The 24,648-nt window shown below is 38.8% G+C and overlaps 1 protein-coding gene across 1 annotated transcript; it reads left to right on the top strand.

The window, feature by feature from the left end:
- Window positions 1-215: 215 nt before the first annotated feature.
- On the top strand, window positions 216-23,045 carry LOC121853418. The gene is made up of 6 exons (XM_042347512.1): window positions 216-421; window positions 10,283-10,379; window positions 12,630-12,798; window positions 13,556-13,711; window positions 15,011-15,198; window positions 15,599-23,045. The coding sequence occupies exons 1-6, from the start codon at window positions 267-269 to the stop codon at window positions 15,956-15,958; spliced, it is 1,125 nt and encodes a 374-aa protein (XP_042203446.1). The 5' UTR covers window positions 216-266; the 3' UTR covers window positions 15,959-23,045.
- Window positions 23,046-24,648: the final 1,603 nt, after the last annotated feature.

Raw genomic sequence — 24,648 nt, 5'->3', positions numbered from 1 at the left:
CTCAGAGTCCATTGTTACCAGTTCGGAACGACAAAATAATACAACTTTAGACCCCTTTCTCTCACTTCTCCGACTTTTGAGAATAATAAATTTATATCAAACTCCTACGGTATAAGAGAACATCAGGTACTCACAGTTGAGAATGGTTAAAATGAAGGTAGTAGGAGGTAAATAAGGGTGTCGTGCGAGGTGTGTGGCGGGGCCGTGATGGCAGCGGTGTCATGGCCGGAGCCTGACGTGATCCCCGCTGTTGTTGAGTCTCCACCATGGCCGCCGCTGCTATGAAAGACCCTAGGACTTTCTTTTCACAGGGCACCGCTGCTCAGTTTGAATTTGTGCACGATCTATACGAGGAAGCGGTGAAACTGAAGGCGGAGCAGAAGAACAAGAAGGCCGAGGAGTACCTTAAACTGGACAAATGGTAAGCCGGGAGGAGACAAGTGAGCATGTCATTGAACCTTTACTTTGTGTTGGTCGGGCCAGGGCGAGCCAGACCCTCCGTCCCACAAACGTCATGCTTTTTGTATTTCCCGCCCGCTGGAGAGGCCGCGGGAGGCCTGTGTAGTGTGGTGTGTGTGGCAGCGGGCGTGGTAGTGGTATTATACTAGAACCGCCCGCACGCCCACATTGAACGCCATGATAAAGACTTGGCAACGTCGCGCCACCCCGTCACCTCCCCTGCTGCTGCTCACTTTTTGATATTTGTTTTATTTTGTGTCGAATTTATAATGTCGAGTGAGTGAAGATGACCACGTGTTGACCTGCACGTGGCGGCGCGGGCGTGAGGGTGTAGGGGGGGGTGAGGTGTGGGCGGTGTGAGGGGGAGGGGGTGCACGCGGCACGCGGCCACCTCCGCTAACAGGCTGCATGATGCTGTGAACCTTCCTGATGCTCCCATGTAACACGCTGCTTCATGCTGTGCCCTTTGTGCTGCACTCATGCTGTGCCCTTTGTGCTGCACTCATGCTGTGTACGGTGGTGCTGCACTGTGGCTTACACTGATGTTCAGTACTGTTTATACTGTACTGCTGTATAGATAAAGTATTGGTGCTGTATTTTGTACTCTGGTGCTGGATTGGTGATGTTACACTGGTGCTGTGGTGCTGTACTTCCATTGTATATTGTGGTGCTATGTGGTACTCCGACAATTTACGTCAGTGCTCTACTTACGCTGTGTACTGTACTGTAATGCTATGTTATGTTGGGTATTGTAGTGTTTGTTTTAATGTTTCACTTGATTGTTTTGTTTTAATGCTTCAGTTGATTGTTTTAATGTTTCACTGGATTGTTTTAATGTTTCACTTGATTGTTTTGTTTTAATGCTTTAGTTGATTGTTTTAATGTTTCACTTGATTGTTTTGTTTTAATGTATCACTTGATTGTTTTAATGTTTCACTTGATTGTTTTGTTTTAATGCTTCAGTTGATTGTTTTGTTTTGTTATCACATCAACCTCAGTGATTGTTGATTTAGAAGCTGTTATTAGTTGTTGATTAATTTACTATTGTTTCATCTGCTGTTATTGTTGATTCATTTACTATTGTTGTTGATTCATCTGCTGTTATTGTTGATCTATTTACTATTGTTGTTGATTCATCTGCTGTTATTGTTGATTCATTTACTATTGTTGTTGATTCATCTGCTGTTATTGTTGATTCATTTACTATTGTTGTTGATTCATCTGCTGTTGTTGATTAATTTTCAGGTTTTTTTTTACTCATTTTCTGTTGTTGATTCATTTTCTGTTGATTCAATTTCTGTTGCTGATTCATTTTCTGTATTTTTTTTACTCATTTTCTGTTGTTGATTCATTTTCTGTTGTTGATTCATTTTGTTGTTGATTCATTTTCTGTTGTTGATAAATTTTCTGTTGTTGATTCATTTTCTATTGATTCAATTTCTGTTGTTGATTCATCTGTTGTTGTTGATTAATTTTCTGTATTTTTTTACTCATTTTCTGTTGATTCATCTGCTGTTGTTGATTAATTTTCAGGGTTTTTTTTATTCATTTTCTGTTGTTGATTCATTTTCTGTTGATTCATTTTCTGTTGATTCAATTTCTGTTGTTGATTCATCTGTTGTTGTTGATTAATTTTCTGTATTTTTTTACTCATTTTCTGTTGATTCATCTGCTGTTGTTGATTAATCTGCTGTTGTATGATTCATTAGCAGTATTTACCATCATGCCATTCAATTTATTATTATGGTTATGTGTGCTACAGGTGTGTGGTGCATCTGTATACTGTACCTGTGACTATGTATTTCTTCACACATCAGTAAATGCTTTTGGCCTTAAAACCACATTTGTACAGTACTTATTCATTCGGTTAGTAATAATAATAATAATTAACGGTTTATTGAAAAGTTCTGTAGCCCGAAGGCTGAAAATATACATTGGACTTAAATGACTTAATACATACATTGGTGGTTTAACAAAGTTTTCATTAGAGAAAGGTAAAGGAACATACAGTGAACATACAGATTAATGTTTACAGTGGAGGCCATGTAGACCTTGTGGGCTGAGGTGTTGAACAGCAGACACGTAGTGTAGTATCTCCCTCACAGATGGTGTTATGAGGGGCCTGACATGGTGTAGTAATTCCCTCACAGATGGTGTTATGAGGGGCTTGATGTTGTGTAGTAATTCCCTCACAGATGGTGTTATGAGGGACCTGATGTGTAGTAATTCCTTCACAGATGGTGTTATGAGGGGCATCACATGGTGTAGTAGTTCCCTCACAGATGGTGTTATGAGGGGCATCACGTGGTGTAGTAGTTCCCTCACAGGTGGTGTTATGAGGGGCATCACGTGGTGTAGTAGTTCCCTCACAGATGGTGTTATGAGGGGCATCACGTTGTGTAGTAGTTCCCTCACAGGTGGTGTTATGAGGGGCTTGACGTGGTATGGTAATTCCCTCACAGATGGTGCATAATCGGATGGCTGGGAGAAAGACTAAAAGTTATGTTCTTATGTTCTTATCTGTTGAAGCTGGGATAACATGGAATTTTGTCAGGATGTAACTATGGGTCGATGGTTATATTTTTAAAGCATTTTAGGTGAGGGTGTTTAGTGATGTTGCCTGATATGGAATCCTGTCTGGTGGGTAGATGTCGGTGCTGAGATTATTGCTATTAAGTGGGCTGCTTGCTGTGATGCTGGGGAAGTTTGTGTTTTTGTGCAGGGATTATTTTAGTAATGAATCCTGGTAAAACTTTATGGTGATTGGTGTACAGTGTGTGTAATAGGGTGTGTGTGTGTTTGTTGCAATAACATCAAGTGTTGATATGTTCTCTTGACACATTTGTTGATCATTGATGATTTTATTAATTTTTTTTATAAAGTCTTGGTGTTAGTTGTAACTATCGATTAGAAATTAATGTATGACAAACATTTATATAAATTTTTAATTATTTCTGAGTAATATAACTCAGGAGTTTAGTAAAATTTTCTGGTTTGATTGTTAATGTGATTGATATTGCTGCCTCTGGTTATATATATATATTTATATTTGAAGTGGCTGATCATACTTGGCAATATGGTGGACAAAATTTCATCAATTACTCAAAATATTTTAAATGTAAAAAGGTTAGGCTTTGATGTGTAAGGGACATGGTTGCTTGTTTGCTATGTTTGTGTATATAGTATTAATTTTGGATGCAAACAATTGTTAAATCGGTTACTTAAGTTGAATACAGTACAGTAAATGATTTAGGAAGCACAAACATCACCTTTACACACCTCAACACTGACAAACATTAGCTGCCATTAAATATTGACACTGACAGCAAAAATAGATCTAATTATAATTTTTAGTTGAGAACAGGATCTTTTATTTAATTGTTTGTGTTCCTCTATTGCTAACAACAGTCCCACAGATTATATATTGAGTTACGTTACATAGTCCTGCAGCTTAATTGTTGCTACATAAACTTGTCTACTGTAGCAACAAGGAACTAGTTTTATGTTATGCTGTAGTGTGTTAAACTTTATTGTTACATCCAGACACATTCATTGTTGAAAGTTTCCCTCCCAAAGTCCAGTACTATATTCTATATTGTGATATTTTTATCCACGTGTGGGTGTAGTGCCTGGTGAGGGTGTGTGGGTGTAGTGCCTGGTGAGGGTGTGTGGGTGTAGTGCCTGGTGAGGATGTGTGGGTGTAGTGCCTGGTGAGGTGTGTGGGTGTAGTGCTGGTGAGGGTGTGGTGTGTGGGTGTAGTGCCTGGTGAGGGTGTGGGGTGTAGTGCCTGGTGAGGGTGAGGGTGTGTGTGGGGTGTGAGGGTGTGTGGGTGTAGTGCCTGGTGAGGGTGTAGTGCCTGGTGAGTGAGGGTGTGCCTGGTGAGGGTGTGTGGGTGTAGTGCCTGGTGAGGGTGTGTGGGTGTAGTGCCTGGTGAGGGTGTGTGTGGGTGTAGTGCCTGGTGAGGGTGTGTGGGTGTAGTGCCTGGTGAGGGTGTGTGGGTGTAGTGCCTGGTGAGGGTGTGGGGGGGTGAGAGGGGATGTCAGCAACAGTTGCTACTCAAAGAATAAACATTGAAGAGTATGAATCATCCTGACAAGTTTGAGGTGTTTATGTCAATGAAATAAGTTGCATCAAGTTCAAGGAAAAATAAGTGGTTCTTGTTGTAGGCTTTGGGAGGTTAGGTTAGGTTAGCATTATGGTGGGTTATCTTAAGCTGGGGACTGATCTTCTCTTGATAAAAAAAATATAAAGCCCAAGTGTTTGTAAATTAAATTATAAGTCTTTAACATTATTATTATTGTGCTAGGTTATGGTAATACTGAACACATCATCCCATAAGCAGGTAGCTAATGTTCGTAGCTGTCAAGAACGTTGCCAACATTTTTCCTAGTGCCACCTGACATGAAAGTTCACGTCAGTTTGTTTTACGTTGATATTTGTGGCACTTGAAGAAATTTGACTGTGTTGTGCATTCAGTAAGGAAATATTATTGGCAGAAATTCATCTTTATATAATTCTTTATCTTAAGAAATATGAAAATTAGTAATGACCAAAATACTAGGATGTTTATTTTGATGGTGTGGGCAAAAACCTTCTCATTGTGTTACAGTTGCCGTTTCCTACCCCAAGATGACAGCTATAAATAGTACATTGAACTACAACTGTATCTGTTTGGTTAAATTTGTACCTCTGAGGTCTCGGGGAAATATAGATTTTATGTATCACTACTTCACTCCAGAATAAAAAGAATAAGAGAACGTAATGGAAAAATACTGTGAGTTTCAAGAAAGTAACAATACCAAAAATATATCTGGGATTATGAAATCTTATGTCTATTGTGATATCGTTCTTTTCATCATCGTGCCGGGTTGTGAGACTAAACGAGGTACTGTGCTGTACTGTAGATATCTTAGGGCCTCAGTGAAAGGGGAACACCACAGTAGAACACATATGTCACAGCACTAAAAGGAATTGAGTGGTGGTAAATAAAGAGAGAGTCTGTGTTTGCTCCAGGATCCAGTCACTCTGCAATATAATGTATACTTGTGCTGTATAGTATCAAGCGAAGTCTCTTGAGAGTGAATAAAAAGTTGCTAATGGGTGATATTGGCGGCTTTGAACTGTGTGTGTGCATTAAAAATATTTAAGAGTATATACACAAAATAATGTTTGGGGTTTCAAAGATTAGGTTAGGTTAGGTTAGCATTAGTCTTAAAGGTGATATAAACACAAGGGCTGATGTTTAGGTTATCCTATGAAAGCTCTGGTGTGTTAATGTGTTAGGTGATCATGGAAAATAGGTCTTGTTTAACCAGTCTTAAATATTATCTGTTTATTCAGTTTTTATTTTAACACATTGTACATAAAGTTACCAGTACAGTTTGTGTACATGCATTGTACAGTAATTACACTGTAGTCCTGTGCTATGAATTACAAACTACAAATGTCTTTCCTCCACAAAAAATTGCCTCAGACATACAGTACTGTTTGTAGCTGGGAACCGATAATGTTGTTGGGTTTGTTAATCACATAAAAATTTAAATGAGGATGTACAAGGAAGTTACTCTGATATATTATCTTCAACAAAGACAGTGGAAGTATACAGTACAAACAACTTACATACCTAGACAGTTCTGGTATATTACTGTACAGAGGTAAACAAAGGCTAACTAACATAGTGAACAAGAAAAAAGCATTGGGAGAAAGAAGTTGGAAAGATATTACATATAGAATAACACCAGTGAATTAGAATTTAGTGACATGAATGTTGAGCATAGCACTTGTAGTTAATGAGGGGTGAGTGAGTGTGTAAAGGGCAGGGGGTCGTGGTACTAGGTGGTGGATCTCTCTCTCTCTCTCTCTCGCTCTCGCTCTCTCTCTCGCTCTCTCTCTCTCTCTCATTATTTACAAAAGTTAACTTCCTTGACTTCTTTTAGGCTGTGTCTACATGCTGCACTGTACACCAGATTACAGATAGCGACCGAAACAAAACAATCTGACTGAATTTAAAGACAAAATCACCTTAGAGTAAAAAAAAATATTGTTGGTGTGTTCTGAATTTAAAGATAAAATCACTCGAGTCAAAAAGATTATTGTTGGTGTGTTCTGCTGTGTGGTGTAGACAAACACTGTATGACCTTCACCCAGCTTATGTCGAGTTTCCTTGAATGTTTCACTAAATGTATTTTTTAATGTTTGCCTGTGAGTAAACTTTTTTTATCCTTTTTTTTTGTTTTTTGTTGGGAGGTAAATTTTTTTTAAATGTATTTATGATAGAAGCATCACTGTACAGTACAGTAAACACTCATTTTTATGAAATGGGGAAATACAGGTTAGGTTCCTAGAACTACTGAGACTCACTTGTACACTAATACTGTATATATAAGAGAGTCTTACTAGTCAATAGAGTAATTGTTTTACTAATACTGTGCGGTGCTCCACTCTCCCTCCCCAAACTTTTCTATATTCTCTACAGCTGTTTAAGATTGCTTTTGTAAAAAGTAAAATATTAAAGCATGCACAAAAGTAATGATTGCAATTGTATAAAAAAACTAAAGTGTTAAAACAAAGAAAGAGTTGTATAAAAAACCTGTAGTGTTAAAACATGTGGAGCAGCAGGTAGTACTCTCCTCATTACACATTCTCTCCATGATCAACCACCATTCACACCCCCATATGGTCCATTAATGTTGAATGTCATCAAGATACAGTAATAGCTGTAGTATAATAGGCATAATTTATTGTAGGTTAAGGTTGCCATTAGCGATGGGCGATACACTGTATTTGCATCCCTCACTGCATGTCTGTATTGTGTGTTTTGGGTGCAGAGACTGTGTGTACATGTATTGAAAAGAAACTTATTAGTTAGAACATTATCTGTATTTGTTCTTTGTGTTCATGGGTACTCATAACAACACTGGGTTATCATACAGTACCTAAACAATTGTATTCCATATTTATGAAATGTATTTCTGAATAGGATAATTGGCCTCTGAACCTAAGGACAGCTCCAGAATTCTGCATAGGCAAAGAAGTGTTTGTAAGGTGTGTGCCAAATTACCTTTTATGAAGACTGTAAACTCCCCATTTGGTTGTGAGGCTGTGAACCATATGACAGTGAGAGCGTCTCTCCACCTCTTACCATTACTTAGCTGGCTGTTGATTCATAAGTCAATTTAAATTTGCTCCCAAGTTATACATGAGGGTTTTCTCCTTAAAATCCATTTATAACGGTATCATTTTGGAGCAACCCAGATTCCACCCACTTTCTAGTGTGTCCCTGGAGGCTGTCTGACATCACAAGGTTCTTCCTAGTTACTGACATACTATTGCAAGTTGGAATGTGTACAGGGGGAAGACTGGGTTGTGTTTGTTGTAACTTATTACACAACCAAATCTTAAAAGACAAATGTGGCCTCTAATCACTCATGAAAGTGATGGTCATCAGGGGGTGTGAGTGGTCTCTGGCAAATGGGTATCCTGGAAAACCTGAGAGGCTTCAGCATACTGTACATATTTATGGTTTGCTCTCCACTGGCTGTCAGGATCACAATTTTTTTTATCACATTCAAGAGTGTTGACTTGGCAGCTGTAGCTTCTTGGCCAAAAATTTTGAGGGCAATAGGAAGAGATTAAGATAGATTTTCTTGAAATAGGACAAAATTGAAGTACTGTACTGTAATGCCAGGAAGAGGATCCTGCACAGTGAATTTTGTAGTAATTTCATTCATGGCGTGGACGGGTACAGACTGGTAGGTGATGTGTATTACTGTATGATGTTTATAATATTCTTTCATGTTTAAATGGGTATGGTGTATGACCTACTTTAGTGCCTCTTTATCATAACTGAACCAGTACTAGTTGATATAATGTACTGTACACAAAATTTTAAGTGTAAAGAGATTGAAGTTTAATTAGTACAAGACTTTTATAGTGTAGTGACATATCAGTGTTGTTATCAGTACATAACCCCAGGCTTCCTCATACTGTACGTCCACAGGTTGATCCTTTGTCCGCTATCTGACTCGCTTATCGTCACTGTTTCCTGGGGTTGCTCACTTAAGCCCTCACAGACATCACTATTTGCACAATTGTATATATTTTTATAAAGTAGGAGTTATTAGCACAGTGAGTGTTGAATTTGACGTACTTCAGTACAATAATTTTTACGCTGTCAAAAAACTGACAGTAAACACTGATAAACTGATGGAAAATATCTGATACTGTTTAGTATTTTTAATGTGAATTTAAGCTAATTTTTACAATAAAATTTGTAATGCTAAAAAGAAGTCAAATAATATGTGTTTTATGAGTAGAACATGTCTTCTATGATGCTTGTAGGAAACATTTTGTTTGGTGGATTAAAACCAGTCTTGTTGTAGTGTGTTACTTTAGGAGCATATTGAAAGTCTAGGTCTATTTAGATCATGTTGCAGCACAGTCAAGTTGACCAGAATTGTCGAGCACAAGTCTCTCTAGTTGGACAGTCTGTTTACTGTGTGTTGTAGCCCCCTGACACCTTGTGGCCATTGTTCTTCCTGTGTGAACATCTCACAGAACTACACTTTTTCTAATTTTTTGGGGGTGTATTATTGTGAATTCTGTCTATAATCGTTTCCAACAATCATGTGAGAGTGATAGTGTTAGGTGTTGGGTTGTGCAGAGGAAGAACAGTGTGTAGACCATTATGCAGAAAATGGAAGTCTTACAAGTACTGTATTAGAGAAGGGTGCATTGGTGTGTGAGCTGAGTGAGTCATACAGTGTTGTTAACATGACCACTGTATGTGTGTGATATCCAGAACCAGTGGTTGAAAAGCTGTTATGGTTCTACACTTAAGACTAAACCTAGATTATGGGAATTGATTTTTCTTTCTGTTTCAAGCCCTTTTCTGTGGTCATGCTGGATGGTGGGGATCAAGAGCAAATACTGTACTCTACTCTACAAACTGTCCTTGTGGTCATTCGTTTATTCTCATTGCTGTAACACTTGTGCAGTACATTATAGTATTTTGATGTGTTGATTCCCCGTCACGAGATCCCAGATAGGTTTATTTAAAAGTAAACATTGGTACCCAATGCACCATGTGCTTATGATTATTTGCTTCAGTTTCTGTACCTGGTGTGTGCTGTACTGTATTGTGGTAGTACAGTAATTAATTAGATTTTATGCACACTAGTGAAGAGAAAATGCTTCACAGATTTAAGGGGTTCCAAATTATACAAGCACTATGACAGCATGATTCTTAACCACTGGGTGCGTCTGGTAAACTGATCCATAACATGGCATGATTGTCACAGACGTCAGAATTTTCATCATTGCTTCATTGTCAGTCTGAAAGTTTGGCATTTCAAGGGCATTGGAGAATTAATCTTGAATGGGGAACTGCACTACATCATGAAAATATGCTGAAAGTTTCTGTAAATATTTTGCTAAATCCTGCTTCTCCGTAAGGTCCACTGTGTCATCAGTTCAATTCTGTCGTGGCTGTGAAATCTAGGTAATGTGAGAAATGAGAGAAATTGTCCACTTCAGCTTGTCTGGCAGAGTATAGGCAACTTTTTCCCAGTAAAATAGTATTCATTAAATTTCAACTTTCTTCCTTTGAATGTTCCCATAACCTGATGTTAATTCATTGACTTAACCAGACCTTCTATGCCTCACCCTCTTTTCTGACCTCGGAAAAATGAACCCGGTTGGGAAGCCCAGGCCGAGAGTGGGATGGTGAAAATAATTAAAATATTTTCACCATTCCAATCATTGTATTGATGTAATAAAGTTGTGTGGTATGTCAAATGAGCTAATATTTATTGTTTTTCCCCAGGTATCAAAAAGAACTGCCTACGAAGATAAAGTCGAGAGGGAAAGATGCTCACCTCACCCATGAAGAACTCTGTCTCTGTATGAAATGGAAACTCTCGGTAAGCAAACTATTTATGGCTCCCTCTGGTGGTGGTAATCCAAGACAACAATTTCTTTTCTGCAAAAACTTCTAGAGGGATTCTTTTCAATGGAGGAAGGTCACTTAACTCTAGTTCAGCCTTAGTAAACCTGTTGCCTCTTAAGTGTATAAGGAAGGAGCTATGTTGATGACTTTAGGTTATTTTGTAGGGAACAATATGAGGGGACATAAGGACAGGTTTCCTTATAACATAAATAATAAATCTTAACATTACAAGCTGGTAGAGGGAAATGGAAAGATTGAAATTAACAGTAATGCAAAGAATAAAAGAACTTGAGACCAGGAGCATTGTGTAATGAGTGTAGAGTATGTGTTTGTTGTCGCTTTATACAGTACTGTAGAGATGAACTTTGGGTGTTTCAAAGCAACTGTAGATCAAGCGGTAGATACAAAGTTCTACAGACAGTATGAGAAACATGATGACAGTCAAGAGAATTTGTTGTTTAAGGAATGATGGCCTAAACTCTTTACTCCCCATCAAGAGTTAACATACTTCATCTGTGTTTGGCTTACTGTCTTTAATTTCTATATTATAAATGGAGAGGGTTTAACCGTTTGGATGATAAAGAGTTGCAGGAATGTTTTCACATCCATTTTTGTTTAGGAAGAATAAGAATTTAAAAATAGGGAGCGACACTTCACACAACCTGAAGAGAATTTTGATCAGTCTTATACAGTAGTTACAGTGATGTGAGAGGTTTGCTTTTATTGCAAACTGATTTCTTCTTATCCCTCTAGAATGGACGGTTTAACTGTATGAAGGTTTAATCGATGCCTGTAGTGTTCATAGCTATATGTCTTAGTCTCTTGGGTTCGTCCCTAACTGATACATTGCTGCTAGAACAAATATTATAATAACATGAGTGCTGTGTCCTTATGAGGTGAAACGTGGTGTGTTGTTTACAAAGTGAACAGATGATAAACTGTTAATTTTCAGTACAAGTAGATCATTAAAGTAGATGGTAGTGAGTAACCTGGCCCTAGGCATGTCAGAGTTTAATCAAGTTTTATTGTGAGGTGCTTCTCTATTATAATATTAACACATTTGTTTAGAGTTGTGGTTAGCGTTGTAAGTTTTTATTGTGTAGATCAGTGGTTCTTAACTTGGGGGTTCATTTCAATCTTTCGTGCAAAGGAGTTAATAGACTTTTTACTCCAAATATCTATCCCATTTAAATAATTTTGAAATTAAAAATGGGTCGGTAGAGTGAGGCAGGAAAAACTTGCCATTCATTAATCTTATCTTCATGTAGTATTGCCAGAGATGACATTGTACTATTTCAGGGGTCCCTCAGGGGGGTAATATGACATTTATTTTGAGATAAAGAAGTAATAGAAACTAACACAAAAATTTTAAATGAGATTAAAAAACAATGGTGTTTGAACCTGTATGAGAGCTCCAGTTCTGCTTGACTGAGCTGGGACAGTGTTAATGTAGTGTGGGGTTCCCAGTTTATTTTAAGCACTTCCGGAATAGTTACAGACATACTGTATACTGTATGTGCAGATCTTAAGATTATTTATGTTCTCATTAAATTTCAAAAAAATTTCAATAAATTTGTGAAACCTTCAACACTTGGGAGGTACTCTTAAGTTTCTGGAGATGAAATTCAATTCATCTACCCAAGATGATTTCCTATTCCTAACCACTGGAAAAGTTTTGGGTAAAATGTTTGCCAGTTTACCCAAAACTTAGTCAGCAAGTGTTGCAAATTTTTCCTTTTTCTTCCATCTACCTTTGTGAGAGATTTGTTACTGTGAAGACTTAAGTATTGAAACAAAGTGAATGTTGAATATGACATTCAGTGTACTGTACTCTTTTCTTCAGCCTCACCAAAAATTCACATGTTTGTGGAGAAGAAGCAGTGCCAACCCTCCCATTAATTCCAAGTGAAATACAATTGAACGTCTAGAAATTTTACATTTGTTATGAGTATGTTCATTTGGATCAAGAGAAGCAATAAAGGCGGTGAAACTGGAACTTGAAAAAATGTGTTGTTAGGCCCTTATGGGATCAGGGGGGCCACCATGGATTCAAGGTTGGCCATAGGTGGGTGCAGCTCCAGAAAGGTTAAGAACCACTATTGTAGACAGACAAACTGTCATCTTCTTAATGTCTTTTGATGTGGTTAGTAATAGAATATGTTATTTGTTCTAATTCTTTGTTTTAACTCCAACAGACTTCACGGATGTTTTGCTTGTTTTTCAGCGTGGAAAATTTTCGCCCAGACTAAAAGACTTGATCCAGATGAACACGCCCCGCCTCTGTATGGCGGAAACCAGAAAGGCTTTCCGTGCACTGATGAAGAAGGAGGACTTGGCATCTGCCATCCAAGCCTTATGTAACTTGAAAGGTGTCGGTCCTGCAATGGCTTCTAGTAAGTATTTTTTAAACAGTACTCATGGTCACCTCTGCCCTTCAGTATATCAGGGCTTTCAAAATTCAAGTGATACCCAATACATGTTGGCCCCAAGACCTTCAGCCATTCTAGAGAAGTAACTTATTAGATATAACACTGAAAGCTGTGCTCTGTCAACATCTGCCTTCCTGTTTTGTCTTTCTCTGTACATGGCTTACTGCACAAGTTAAACCTATTAATGAAATTGGGAAAAAAAGTAATTCTTGTGGGTTTGCCAATTTTTTACTATATTATCTGTATCCTGTAAGTTGATTTTGGTCCATTCTTAATCAATTAAGGGACCACTGTACTGTACATGACAAGTTGAAATGTTTGTTCATGTACTGCTGTAGGAACAGCTTGTCATTCTACTGGCTGGTGGAGGAAAAACTCCTCAAATTTAAATTCAGGTGTTTATTGTGAAGGTATGAAGACCAGAATGAGTGAGGATAATGCTATCACCACCCTGCTTGTAAAATAGGAAAGTATTGGTACAGTGTCACAGTTTAATCACTCGCCCACAGTTGAGGATGCGTGCATTAAGTCGTCGTCCATTACTCCCATTTGTGAAAAAATAAATTATTTTTTCATTTGATTATTTTCTTACAAAAAGGTGAAGAAATGGTTTTTTTTGGCAAGGCTATGAACAAAAAATTTAATGTCATTTTTATATACTGTGTAGTAATCTGCAAATTTTCATATTTTAAACTTAATATCTGTTCTTCTCTGATTACAGCAATCTTGACAGCGGGCAACCCAGAGCTGTGTGGCTTCATGGCAGACGAGTGTCTCTTGGCAATCCCAGAAATTGAAGGCATCGACTACACCACGAAAGAACTTCTCAACTTTGTGGAGCAACTCAAAGGAGCAGCTAATAGGTTAAATAAAGAAGGTAAGAAACTTGAACTGTATTGTTTTTCAAATGAGCCTGAGTAATTCTTCTTTCTGCAGCCCATCACTGATACATAACTGGGAGACCGGAACCAGATGGGGGTGGCACCGACCTCAGTTTGTTGTCATCCATCCTCATAAAGTAGTTGATGCCACATCCTAACACTCATACACCATCCTCCTATATATCCATCTCCTTGGTCTAGCCTTTTAACTCCTACCATTCCATTCACAGTTCAATTATACTTATATTTTTTGTTTAATAATTACTAGTCTCACTTTCAGTTGTCTCAGTACCGCATGTATACATCACCTTAGCCAACCCTGAGCAGCTCTCTATTAGACACCTATGTACTGTAGTGTGTCTCCTCAAAGCAGCTGGACTTCATTGTGGAGACTAAAAGAACAAGTGAATATTATCCTTTTTCGAGGGAGTTGTCTCTCACTTACAGATCGTGGCACACAAACGACACTATAGCCTACTAGGTGTAAACAGACCTTTTGTTTATATACAAATTAAAATTAAAACTTGACAATATTCAAAATAGCTTAATGGAATTGAGGACATGCATTCCGAACCTATCTTATCGCCACAAAAATCGAAATGCATAACATCAGATGAATAAAAAGGTTACAATAGAAAATAATTTTTCATCTCAGGTTAAATTGTAAGATAGTAATGGTGGTATACCAGGTCACTCCACCTGCCCTCCTGCTACCCCCACACACAGTCACGTCTAATACAAAATGTACTGGATAGGTTTATATTACGTAACAAGAATTGTTAGGTTTTATGATTCAAATTTTAAACTAAAAGGCAGTCACTGTCTAGCTTTGTAACAGTACAGTATTGGAAAAAAATAAGTTTGGTCATGACAGTTGCATAATTTTCTATTTTGTTTTGTGTTCATTGTGTACTGCAGCATATTTATAGCACTTGAGTTAAAACACCACAGTTAGTAAGTACAAGGGTGCAGATATCATTGCTGGTACTACTGTGTCATGCTACCCTCATCCCCCTGAGTGTGTTGTGGCCCACAGTCGGAACAAGTACAGTAATGTTTCCTGTGAAATTACGGCTTTTTTTTTAATATTATTCTTATGTGTTATAACCATAATTTTTTTTGCAGAGTACCTTGTTTGATTTGTATTCTAGTACAGTATGTAGTTGTACCCATTTTAATTTTTTATTATTCAGTTCTGAAATAAGATTAAAGATGGCTAGAAGAGAAGGTGCAGCTGAGAATATTGTTAAGTCTGTGTGTATTAGTGCTAATTTTCAACACCTTTGTTATCTCAGGGAGCTCAACTACGTGGAACCCTCACAAGGTTGAGATGGCACTGTGGGCGCACTTTGTGTTATCAGAGTTGAAGAAGGAACTCCTTAACGACATGCCTGGTTTCTCTACTACTACCGCCCCCTCGTCCACACAGCAAACTACTGAGAATGGAGATTCACTGACAGAGTCTCCTCAAAAGGCAAAAAATGTAAGTGAAATGTTTAATTGTGCTTCTTTTTCTGGCACTGGTTGATGATGATGGTTATAGTTGAATAAAATCCCACACTCAACCCAGATGAGTTACTGAGTTTGTTTACATATGTGAACAGCTGACCAGCCAGTCAGTCACATCTACCTGTCTCTTGTGGTCACCCAGAGAGTGGTTATGGGGTGGGAAGGTGCTGTTTATGTGATTGGGCGGGGGGGGTTGAGAGCCATGGACCATAAAACAGTGAATGACAAGGGTCTACTATATTTTCCACCATATTAGATACACCCAACTTAGCCGGGAATATCTAGGAAAAACATACTCGAGAGGCAATGTGTGTTCTGAGGACCATCCATGTGGTTATTAGTGTATGATTAATTTGATTGTTTGTGTCCCCCAGGGTGGTCCCGTGCCAGATGAGAGCAACGACTCTATGGATTCTGCTTTTGCTAATAAGGAAAATCTCACGGCAAATACCAATGGCACCTCTGATGCAGAGAACAGCAGAGCCTCGATTTTAAACTGTGAGGACACTAATGATTCCATGGCAGTGTCTGAGGCTCCCAGCGAGGCTTTGTCAGAGGTCCCAAGTGAGCCGGCATCAGAAGCTCCCAGCGAATCCATCTCAGAAGCCATTAGTGAGTCAGACACTCAGGATGTGCCCAGCAAGCTGCCCGGGGTAGCTTCAGCCAGCTCAGTCTCCGTTAGCCCTCCAGACAGCACTGACGAACCAGCACAGAAGAAAGTGAAGGTGGACTAATAGTATGTGGAGTGAGGTGGCTTGCGTACTATTATTACCACCTGAATGTGGAGTGCGGTGGGTTGCGTACTGTACTGCCACCTGTATGCGAGTGTGGTGGTTGGTGCACTCTACGACCACCTTATCCAACCCCCACTCTACCCTCTGCCCTCTTCTTCGCTACCCTTGACAGGCCTGGCAGCATCGTGTGGTGGTGCATGGGCTTGTGGGGGGGATGTAACACTGTTGTGACCAAGTTTATGCCCCAGCAGCAGTGCCGCACTACCCCAGATGTCTGATCCCCCCATCCTTGTGCACTCTTGTGTAACGTACATTCCAAGAGGCTTTTATCATGGAGAGATGATCAATATTTTGTACACAAACTTTCCAGTTTGCAGCTCAAGTTAGCCGTGGCTATGGTGTGTGTTTAGCACAATGAATTCTGGATAAGATTTGTAGTTCTGAACATAAAATATCACTTGCCTCTACACAGGCGCTGGACTATGAAAATATTTCAACTCCTCTTCTCTATCCAGGAGGGCGTCGTCCCACTCTGTGGTGGACGTGGCACGTAGAATGCGGTACGTCTAAAGTTATTCTTTAGTCCTTTACAGTCAGGACTGCCACTCCTCAGACCAAGCAGGTAAAGAACTACCCATATAATCAAGAATTCATTTGTTAATTCACCCACAGCTGTCACTGAGCCTCAGGCAGGGCCTGCACCTCCTCATTGCCTGCCTTGCCGGGGACCTGTGACTCCCTTAATTGAGTGTTTTTATTTAACTTTTTGCATAGTTTTTATATATAAGTAAGTATTTTAGCCAGTTTTACCATTTTAAGGAGTTTGTACAAGGTTGGTTGGATTTTGAATGGTGCAACCTGCGCTGTGTGATCTCCATCCTACTGAAGTCCCCATCACAATCCTCAGTCCACTGCCATTGTTAATATGAGTTTTTCCCACCATCCATCACTTCCTCCTTCACCGATATCTGCCCTTAACATCCAGTAAGGTTCAGTGAAATTCAGTGTTCCTGCCATGGTTTTATCCCAAGAATAATCGAGGGAGTGGCACAAAACGTCACAACAGTGTTACGCGTGCATGTCCAAGACCCCGCCCGCCCGCCGTCACAAGGACTTAGCCCACGTTGGCCTGGCATACTGATGTTCATCCACACTTATTGGGAGACTTGCGTTGCCCTTTAGAAATGGCAAGAATTTGTAATTAATCAGAATTTTGGCATGTTTGTGTAAATTGGTACAGATGCATTCTCCCATAAGTCATCGTGCATGAATGTGTTTCATTAAAACATGATTTGTTTCGTTTGTCACTTATAAAAAAAGTAATATCAATATAATGTTTGAAAGATATAAACCAGGGGTTCCCTCAGCTTTACAAAGCCAGCTCCACAAAAATTTATTTCCAACACTTAAGCTCGCACCAATTTGAAAATGTTCAAAATGCATTGGGCATAGCCGTTTCAGTGCTCCTTCATAGATAGTCCTTTACCAGTGTGAGAAAAAATTAGTAGTGCTTATCACTGCAAAATTGGGTGAGACTGAAATGACATGGGTGAAAGACGGCATGGGGGGGGGCGCACTGCGAGACGGGCGATGGTGAAGGGAGCCACTCTTGACTCCTTGCTGTTTGTGCCAGTGACCCAAGGTGTAGACACGAGCACCTTTGTTTACTGATTGATGCATACATTATTCTTAAAGAAGTTAATCATAGTCGGGTGCGTCAAGATTATTATTATTACATAGCACTTGAAACAGTCCATGGATGGGTGTCATGATGCACTGCAGCAACAAGACAAAACTGGGACTACTACTTCCAATTGCCTCGGTTGCAGGTGAATACCTCAGTATTTATTCTTATCCTCCCCGCAAAGTTCCCCAAACTTCCTCGGAAATTAATGAGCACACTAAATTTACACACAAACTTGTGCTCCTTCCTACATATTCACACTATTCACTTACACATGCAGTGTTTATCACTGCACATGCTGTATTATTCTTACACACAACTGTGTAGCCCTTATGTAGTGCACTCATACACACATACTGTATATCATTCTTACACATACACACACACACTGTGTCATTCTTACATACACTATGTCATTCTTACACACTGTATGTCATTTTTACATACGTACGTATGCCTTTCTTAAACTGTGTATGTCACTTATTACACACTGTCATTCTTACAAGACATTCTTACCCACTGTGTATGGCTCTTACACATGCACACATGCACAAACACACATGGCAGAGTTTATATTTGCAGAATACAGTACATCTTTAGTGCTTGCTAGTGTTCTTTACAATTGAATAATTTTACAAATTCCCTAACATTAAGTTAATCTTTCATGATTGCATATATGGCATATTTTGTATTAATCTCTGCATGTATTCAAGCAAGCAAGCAAGCAAACACACACACACACACACACACACACACACACACACACACACACACACACAGAAGCCCACATCACTGTGGCTTCATATGCTCAGGCTGCCTCCTCCACAATACATCTTTATTTATTCAAGTTTCATATTTATTTTCAATATTTGTTCTTAGTTTTAATGTATTATGTGGTAAAAAATCCCCACACTTTAATATTGAGTAAAGGGCTTGGTATTGACATGCTGTGGAGGCCTTGTGGTCTAGATGTCAACCCCAAGTACTTTCAGACACTGGACGGGTTTTAGCCTATCCCAGAGGAGGAAGGTTGTGTCCCCTCAACCGAGGGGGGTGGGTGGGGAGGAAAGTTTTTCACAACTTTAATCACCAAAGAGGCTCCAGCACACTGTCCAATAGGTTGTGTTGTCACCATGGCTCTAGACAATGGTGCCTCTTGAATTGTAAAGTTGTCTCGTGTTCTCTGTTGATTGAGAAGCAACTTTCGGCAGGGGAAAACGAAGTGTTTTCTTGAGCAGGTCCATGCTGCGTATCAGCCCCTTCCTCTGCCTTCTTTCTCCCTCCCTCCCTTCCGCCACCAACTCCCTCAGCAAGAAGCCACGGAAGTGCCAGGAGAGTCGTCTGTGGCCCTTGGGCACCCAACACTTATAGTGACTTATTCCAGATTACTGTTTTCAGAAAAAATCAGCTGGGCGGGCACTGATTATCTCTTAATGAATGAGTTAAGGAGGTTGAGCATCCAGACTGTGCCAGTGCTGTGCTTGAAACTTGTACATTAGCATTTTAGAAACTGTAGTGAATATCACATTGGGCTGCTGGGATCTGCAGTTTTTATTTTGATAGTATTTCTCCTGATTTTGAGGGTGTAGTGGTCGTCGATGGTGTACTGTATTATTGGTTGTAGTGTGGTGGTGTGGCAGCTGGGCCGTTGGCACAGTTGCTCGTAGATATTACTTAAGCCCTCTTTGTTATGTTCCTGGGTCAGGTATAGAAACATTGTCTTGTTGGGTACGAAGTATTGCTCCTGGCTTCTGTGGCTCCCCCAACAACAACAACATCCTGCCTTGTATAGTCCCATGAAAAATGCTTATTTTTCTATGTAAAAAGATAAAATCAAGGACGGCAGCGAGTGTGTCGTCACAGCAACAAAACCCAAGCTCTGTCTCCCGACCCTCCATACCTTCCAACCCTGTTCTACCTTTCCTCTCTACTCCCTCCCCTGCCCACTCCCCATCACCCTTACCCTGGGAGATCATTGACCATTGTGGGTCCGGAGATCATCATCATCATCGGCGTCATCATTATAGGTAGTTGTAGGTGTCATTATTATTTAATCAGTAGACTTGCACACAAATACCTGGAACTCTGGACCGGGGACGTCCAGGTGTGCCGCCCCAGGTCTTGTTTCAACCAATTATTACTGAACAATGGAAAAGTTATTATTAATGAATAATGAAAAACTGGAGTGAATACTACCACAGATATGGCCTTACACAACAGGAAGATTTGGTGTTTTAGTATATTCTATTTCAGTTTTAATGTGATAGAATTAGTTCAAATAAAGGATTCACACCAGGACGCCCTTCTTTTAATACCCATCTTTCTAAAGGTCAGACTAGTGATTTTTTCCTCACTTGATGTCAGATCAAGCCTGACCAGGGTGTTTGGGTGAATATAATTGTTTTTCTGTTGTGACAACAGCAGCAAAAACTATGTGAAATGTAAACAGTACAAGTATCTCACATCTGCTTCTCATACCTTGATAGACAAGGTAATATGCAGGATTGTTTTGCATTTGCCACCTTCCTTCAAGAACAGGACTCGGTGTGCACGCTATAGAAAAGCTGTCCGCTTTGTCGAAATTATTTCATGTTGAATAATGGGTGACTTTTACTAGACCTTATTAATATCTTTCAGTTGCAACGTCAGTGAACATTCATCCATGGCGATATTCGGTAGTACAGTATTTTATAATAAAAATGTTTCATGTTCCCCAAGTGGTAATCCCTATACAGTACCAGTTATTGTACAAGCATGTCAAGTCACCCAGCTGTGAACACTTGCTACACCTGGTGATGAGGGATGTTGGTGAACTTCACATGGAACTTAACCAAGCAGTGAGGGACGTCGGCGCAAGTCAAAGTGCACAAGTCAACGGGAAGTGTGGTGAAATATTGGTACGTACTAGTAAGACTGTAATTTGTTACACACTGGTGAGCAGTCGGCACGCATAAGTTGATCTCTTTGTGGGATAGTCTGAAAGAATTTAATTCACGTTGATGTAGTAAAATTGGAAATTTGGCAAAAAAAAAATTGTACTCCCGAGTCATTACTGGTGACTGTTCAGTAGGCACTAGTCGACCAAACTGAGGGAGATGCCGTGTAAATTATTCAGTTAAACAATGGAGGACATCTGATGAACAGTACAGTCAATCAAGTGCTTTGGGAAATTTTGGTGAACATTGAACATATCGGTGGCAAACAATCAGTATGCTGAACTGAGTAATGGGTGACATTACATACAAATTGACCATGGAGCAGGGGATACCTGGTGAATGATCATGACGCACAGTGCATCATGTAATAGATGAGAGTTAGTATGAGGTTTAACGTGGCCATGGGGTGGCGGGGAAGTGTGCACGAGGAAGACTGTCAATAGTAGTCTACTGATGTATTAAGGTGGTGGGTATATAATCTAGAATTTAACATTTTCCTCAGGGTATGTGTAGTCCCTTCACAGTATTGCCAATATTTTTCTACCCAGGAAAATACTTCACAAAAGTCTAAGTCCCTTTATTTTTTTTTTCTGGTTAACAAAATGTGAAACCTCAACATTTTACATAGTAATATATTTTGTTTAAGGTTACATGACTCTAGTAAAGTTGACTGATCTCTCGTGGATATTATGTACGGCTTAATTACCAAAGAGTGTGGACAGTGACGTGTTGCTTTAGTTGGTATTAAGTGGATACAGACTCAAGTTGTATTGCTGGGGTGTGAGAGATGGCCGGCTCCCAAGTACCACAAGCTTTTGTTTATATTTCCCTTTTCATATTAATCACTACATGTACATGAAATTACATTATTTAAGGTAGACTTTGAGAAAAAATTTCATAATTTTACTTTTTATCTTCAAAAATTATTAATTTTGAGTTTACAGCCGAGAAGAAAAATAGTGATTCTAGTGAAGATTTCTTACTCCTTTACCTTGTTCATAATTTTTTTTTCTTGTGCTCTTACTTTTGTACGTGATATTTGTTAACCTTGTCTTAAAGTGTCTTGGGAAACATTTTCAGTTACACAATATGGGGGCAATCTCTTCTATCTTAACAATAAAACTTAAATACCACAAATTTTCTTCTTAGAAATTATAAATTAAGATTTAAAGAAACTAAAACCTGCCAAGTGGCTATTTCAAAATATTAATTGAAAAATAAAAATATATTTAAACTAAAAATTGAAGATGGCATAGTTTTCATCATACAATTTGCCTTCACTCAGAATCATTTAGATTATTACACAAAAGTCTGGATCTCACTTGCTCACCAACAGCCATAAAGGTTCAAGCTTCTGATGCCCATTTTCAGAATATGTATATATGGTTTGTCAAGTCAATGTAATACAAAAACGATGCCACAGTCCTGAATAACATGTACATAATTACTGAATCAGAAGTGTTGTGCACTCTGATGGATAATGGTTGATAACTTCTTTGGAATTCAGTGATATTTCAATAGGACCTCTTCATATTATAAGTAGGTTTATTTAGACAATACTTATGAAGACGTAATTATGGTGTATATCTGATGAATAGATATGATTTATTTTAATTAAAAGGCTAAAACTGTGCTTACTAGCATATCATCAGATGACCTCAAAATACAAAATACTTACTGGACACATCCCATGAGAGATGAATGATATGTAACCTAAGGTACAAAGGTAAATATAAGGTAAACGGACAATTAACGATACATGTATTGATGTTCATTTTGTAAAGGCTAAGGGAAGTGTATCTTCTGGATTTATGCAAAACTTCTGTAGATTGACAACCTCTTTTGTAATAACTATTTCTGTATGAATTTGTAAAATCACAAGTTTTATTTTACAGAATGAAAACTTAGGGTAATAAAATGTTAGGTTTCAAGGAGCTGGAATTCAGTGGTTGCCACCAATGAAATTGTCAAATTATGTACTGTATATAATTTTTTTGTAATATCTTCATCTGCAATTGGATTATTATTGTTCTTGCAATATTGTTATTGGTAAATGTTGTTTTGGGTGATGTATGGCTACCAGAATTACATAAAAAACACATAAAATTTTGAGCACTGCATTTTTCCGTGTGGTGGGTTTTATCTGCAATGATTGGTATCTGTTTATGTATTTGTATTATTTTGGGTACTTGCTACAGTCCAGGCAGGACCATACCAAACATAGTACCACAGGTCACTGCATCATATATAAGTTTCCAGATAAGAGCATAACCAAACTTGAGAGTGTGTATTATCTAGTGGTGGCTGTAAGGTCAAGGGTCACACCTTATTTTGGAATGGGCAGAAATTTGTGTCCACTGTATTTTTTATTTTTTGATAGGTTTTAATTTTTTGTGAACTATACATTTTAGGACATATTACATAAAAGCGGCATGTAGAAAGCTTCAATAAAGCCTTTAAAAATTCATAGTTAAGAAATTTCTGTATATACAGTCCTGTATTTGATCAAAAGTAACCACAAAATCTTTGGCAGTCGAGTAGTGTGGCACAAGCAATACTCATTACAGTAAAACCCTCTTATTCTGGACTAATTGGGGGAAATCCAGTCCATATTAACCGAATTTCTGGATAAAGTGATATCCGGAGGAGATTTATTTCACCAGGTAAAAGTCTGGATTAACCAAGAAAAATCCAGTTGGCAATCTAGATTGCTGTCTGGCACACACGAACACCAGCCTCAGCTACGTTTACAAGCCAGTTACGCTGCTACAGCCTTTGTGTGTGCATCTCTTAACTCTTGTGGACTATTTGTGAATTTGTGGAGACAACTTCACATGGAAATCATAAGGGAGCCAGAAAGGAATGTAGCTTGAAGGACAAGTTAGCAGTTCTGGAAGATCATGAGAAAGGTGTGTCTGCAAAGTTTTGATGGAGAAATATGACTTGAAAAATAAACCAACAACCATCTTCAACATCACTAAATTTGTGGTAAATATTGTATGTTCAGTATGTTCTTTAAATTCACAAAAATCACTTCATGGTCACCAAAACATAGTACACCGTGAACTTGGGGTGATGTCCTCTCACTGTAATGTTAAAAAAAAAACGATGCTAAGTAATAACACTGATACTGATCAATAATCATTGAATTACAGGATTGCAGCCATGTGGCATCACCAGGGAACAAAGTTTGGTACTTCTAGTGCACCGGCTGGCTACTAGGTGGCACATATGTTGACAACAACAATGGTTTTCATGACTTTTACAGTTTCATTACATGAATCAGTGACAACATGCATAGCCATCTCAAGTCCACAGCTGCCTGGCAACATGTGTTATGTACAGTAGGGAAGATTATGCAGGTGTGTATGGGACCCATTTTCACTTTCAATGGGGATGAAGTGGATCACACTACAGGTATATGGTTTCAGTATATTAATTTCAAAATTTTTGCATTATCTTGGGAACAGAGCATTTATTGACGACCATGGCTAGCATTTCAAGTTTCTCCTTCATGGGAAGGTGTTCAGGCAAAACTGGGACTGGTTTAGGCCAAGATTTTGGCTCATTCAAGTGGTCTCTGGCCTACATTGAACTAAGCACTGCTTGATATTTGGCTTTGCCCACCCGTGAAGTTCTGGCCAGTTTGTGAGTGAATGCCACACAAGAAGATAGGGAAAACACCTGTTAATGAATATTCTAAGGCAAAAGAAATTGCAGCTTACAATTTGTTAATTAATAAATTGAAAGAGAAAGACACTTCAGCGAATTGAGAAGTGTCAACGAAAATCAATAATACGAGACTCATTTCGTAAAGAAATTAAGAAAGTTACATATTCTATGAAGTCGAGTGCTGCCACCAGTGATGTTTACACCCAAAAATTGTGGTATTATAGTCAGCTACTTTTCTTAGCTCATTTAATTGCATCATAGGTCTCAGGTATAATATGTCCAGGGGCAGATCCAGGATTTTCAGAAGGATTCTAAACAATGTGTGCATGTGTGTTAGGTAGAAATAACATGTCACAATGAAGTTTACATATACCGGTATGTACCTGTATATTAAAAAT

This window comes from Homarus americanus, unplaced genomic scaffold (genome assembly GCF_018991925.1).
Source record: "Homarus americanus isolate GMGI-L3 unplaced genomic scaffold, GMGI_Hamer_2.0 scaffold4896, whole genome shotgun sequence".
Lineage (NCBI taxonomy): Eukaryota > Metazoa > Arthropoda > Malacostraca > Decapoda > Nephropidae > Homarus > Homarus americanus.
This window is presented reverse-complemented; position numbering and strand designations above follow the sequence as displayed.

What these genes read in the sequence shown, in the direction of transcription:
- LOC121853418 (XM_042347512.1), top strand. Translation starts at nt 267, where the DNA reads ATGGCCGCCGCTGCTATGAAAGACCCTAGGACTTTCTTTTCACAGGGC. An exon ending in TAATAGGTTAAATAAAGAAG is followed by an intron (nt 13,712 to 15,010) that starts GTAAGAAACTTG and finishes TTGTTATCTCAG; the next exon opens with GGAGCTCAACTACGTGGAAC. An exon ending in CTCCTCAAAAGGCAAAAAAT is followed by an intron (nt 15,199 to 15,598) that starts GTAAGTGAAATG and finishes TGTGTCCCCCAG; the next exon opens with GGTGGTCCCGTGCCAGATGA.